This window comes from Limulus polyphemus, unplaced genomic scaffold (assembly GCF_000517525.1).
Source record: "Limulus polyphemus unplaced genomic scaffold, Limulus_polyphemus-2.1.2 Scaffold708, whole genome shotgun sequence".
Classification (NCBI taxonomy): Eukaryota; Metazoa; Arthropoda; class Merostomata; order Xiphosura; family Limulidae; genus Limulus; species Limulus polyphemus.
In genome coordinates, this window is record NW_013666318.1 from 215,764 (window position 1) to 219,653 (window position 3,890).

A 3,890-nucleotide genomic window follows, 5' to 3' on the forward strand; every position below is an offset into this window, starting at 1 on the left:
CCATTACTCAAGTATATCAACATGAACCATTACTGAAGTATATCAACACGGACCATTACTGAAGTATATCAACACGAACCATTACCCAAGTATATCAACACGAACCATTACTAAAGTACATCAACACGAACCGTTACTAAAGTATATCAACACGAACCATTACTGAAGTATATCAACACGGACCATTACTAAAGTACATCAACACGAACCGTTACTAAAGTATATCAACACGAACTATTACTAAAGTATATCAACACGAACCATTACTAAAGTATATCAATACGAACCATTACTAAAGTATATCAATACGAACCGTTACTAAAGTATATCAACACGACCATTACTAAAGTATATCAACAAAAACCATTACTAAAGTATATCAACACGAACCATTACTAAAGTATATCAACATGAACTATTACTAAATTATATCAACACGAACCATTACTGAAGCATATCAACACGAACCATTACTAAAGTATATCAACAAGAACCGTTACTAAAGTATATCAACACGAACCATTACTAAAGTATATCAACAAGAACTATTACTAAAGTATATCAACAAACCCATTAATAAAGTATATCAACACGAACCATTACTAAAGTATATCAACAAAAACCATTACTAAAGTATATCAACACGAACCATTACTAAAGTATATCAACACAAACCATTACTAAAGTATATCAACACGAACCATTACTAAAGTATATCAACACGAACCATTACTAAATTATATCAACAAGAACCATTACTAAATTATATCAACAAAAACCATTACTAAATTATATCAACAAAAACCATTACTAAAGTATATCAACACGAACCATTACTAAAGTATATCAACACGAACCATTACTAAAGTATACCAATACGAACCATTACTAAAGTATATCAACAAGAACCATTACTAAAGTATATCAATACGAACCATTACTAAAGTATATCAACACGAACCATTACTAAAGTATATCAATACGAACCATTTCGACCCCCAGCCTCAGCAATTGATTTACTTCAACTTTAGCTCGCTCACATAGAAGGATAATATTTTCTCTGTGTTCGTGGGAAGTGTAGGCCGAATCGGTGAAATCTTGAGTTCGCTCCAAAACGGCGTCTAAGGCACTTAACAGTTGTTCCCTGAAGGCAGGCACCGCCAACGTTTTCTTAATTCTTTCTACCAATTCCTGAAAAAATACAAAAACAAAAACAAAATACGCTACTTGCGATGTAAGCCTACATATAAACATTTCATCCGTCAGTGCTGAAATTGTCATTGGTCTACGAAAACTAAATCTCTTTGTATTTTGCAACAAACATACAAAATAAATATGTTCCAATAAAAACGACAGGAAATCTGCTTACCTCGAACTTCTTCACAGCATTGTGTACTGTAAAGTATTGGTCCAACTCTTCCAGTTGCCATACGGAAGCATTAGAACGTTTGCTTTGTTTGCTGGTACTACTTCCATTTCTGTGAGGAGTGGTATTTCCTCGGTAGGAGGCTACCAAATCTGGAATAACACCATCTTTTATAACACAGTGAATGAGATCTATAGCTCTTCTCATCTGTAAAAACACCGTGTCACGATTCTCACGTACCGTTTCACAGTCAGGATGGCGTAGACAAGCCTGCAAAAAAAACAGCTTTTTCCTGACTTTGAATTAATTCAGCTTTCACCAATACTGCAGACTTCATATAAGTTTTTTTTCAGTGCACTGACATAAATTTGAAATACTGGGACCTTTTAAATCTTCTCAAGTTAGAGTTTGTTGATTTAAGAGCCTTTCTAAAGGCTTTGGTGTCAAATACAACAGTCTAATATATTTCTCATAACGAATCTTGCCCATAAGTGATAACGAATGACACTGCGGAAAGACACGAGCAGTGATTAACTCTGCTTATATCTTCTACGTTTGGAAGGTGAAGGATCAATAAATAATACGATTTCATCCCAAAATTAATATCTTTCAGATTATTAAAAGTTTTCCACTTTATTTATCAACTACTCCCATAAACTAGAAGATAAACGTTATGATTCTCAAGTAAGATTGTTAAATAATTTTACTTAAATGAAAGTGTGAGATCCTATGAAAATATTCATTTAGATTACACATTACGTATATTATTTATGTATGCATACACAGTTCTCTCTGCTACGAAGATGTAAAACACATTTAAGATCTTCGATTAAGTTATGAATTTTGCGAATTTGGACGCATAATCACCACACTTTAAGTAGTTTAAGAGCAACTTGAAAACAAGCAAAATGATGAAGTTTGGAATATACGTTTCCTAATGATTTGTATTAAACTGTTGAAATTTATATATATATATATAAATCTCCCCCTCCTTGAATTAAACAGTATTTCGCAGTACCTTTGGAGGCAGTTACAAAGCATATCTGAGTCTCAATTATCTCTGCTTTATTTCAGGTTTCTTTAAAAACTACAAAAGTCCAAAACAAAAGATACTTAAAATATTTTAAGTGAATATTTTCCCGTCCTATGGTGGTTCAGCGAAAACCTTCAGGACTTATAACGCTAACATTCGGGGTTCAATCTCCACAACGCAGATAGCCTATTATGCAGGTTCGCAGTGAAACGAACCAATGTCCTTATTTATCTCAATGATGGCTAACTGTTCAGTTTAAGTTTCCATTAAAGTGTAAGTTATGGCTCAATAAACCGATCGAGAGAAAGAAAATAAAACTATAGTAATTAAAAGATTACCAACTGGTTCGTTTTTTATGGTTAGTCTATTAATGTTAATCCTTCTGTCCGTGTAATAAGAATGCTGATAAGCATTCATTATTAGAAACGAACAAAATGGTTGTAGTTCGTAAACGCAAAATACTTGATTCGTTTGTAACGAACTAGAATACTCTCCCACGTTCCCCAAGTCTTTCTACTCGAGTTGGAGGTTTTTATTCTGTCAATTTGTTTCATTTGTAAACTAATCTTGCGTTCAATTTTTACGTGATTTACTAAAGCTATCAGAGCCAATTGTTCGATGATATTGGTACATAATAAAGTCTGAAAGAAAATATGTAACGTCAAATGAGAATACGTCTCTTTCTTATCTCCTTTTAAAGTTACTACTGTTCGTTAATCCAGACAGTAATAATAATAATACAGAAACAAAGAGAAATTTGAACCTTGAAAGCGGTAAGATGTTCCAGCTTCCAATTAAGGAAAAATCTTGGGAAGAAGAATATATACGTGTATGTTCTTGATGGCTTGAATAACATTACACGTGGTATAACTCAATAAGGAGGAACTTCTATAAAGAATAAGTGTTGTCTGAGAGAAGTATAAATCCAAGCAATCAATACTGGGTTACCATGGAAACATTAGGGAATACATAGTTCTTCGCTCGTGTATCTCTTCTCTCAAATTAGATACGGTTGTACTTGTCCACAAACGACATTCAACACCCGACTTCTCCGTCACGTATATAGTTCCATGTTTTAACCGTTATTTTCTGTAATATACAGAGATATGTTCACACAGATCCTGCATCGAATTATTAATGATCAAAGAACGAAGTGAAATACAAACAACTTAGAGCAGTAGCCATCTCAAGACGCAGATCTAGTGTTCATTGAAGAGAAAGATCGTTTTTTTTGGGGGGGGGGGGTTAAGAATTTATAACAAAATTCTTAGTCATTTCTTCTAATCAAATATATCTTTAAAAGTGCTAGAGAAGTTCGATTTCCCGCAGTGGACACAACAGATAGCCTAATGTGGCTCTGCTAGAGAAGTTCGATTCCCTCGCGGTGGACACAGCAGATAGCCTAATGTGACTCTGTTAGAGAAGTTCGATTCCCCGCGGTGGACACAGCAGATAGCCTAATGTGGCTCTGTTAGAGAAGTTCGATTCCCC

General features: G+C 34.1%; 1 protein-coding gene across 4 annotated transcripts in view; it reads right to left on the reverse strand.

The window, feature by feature from the left end:
• The window catches only part of LOC106460099 (alpha-catulin-like), a 155,866-nt gene that overhangs the window by 37,989 nt on the left and 113,987 nt on the right, over positions 1-3,890 (reverse strand). For all 4 annotated transcript variants that reach the window (XM_022386724.1, XM_022386723.1, XM_022386725.1 and 1 more), the window contains 2 exons: positions 1,370-1,636; positions 988-1,191 (listed from right to left, as the gene is read on the reverse strand). In XM_022386724.1, the coding sequence (XP_022242432.1) occupies positions 988-1,191; positions 1,370-1,636 (471 nt within the window). The remainder of the gene's footprint in view (positions 1-987; positions 1,192-1,369; positions 1,637-3,890) is intronic.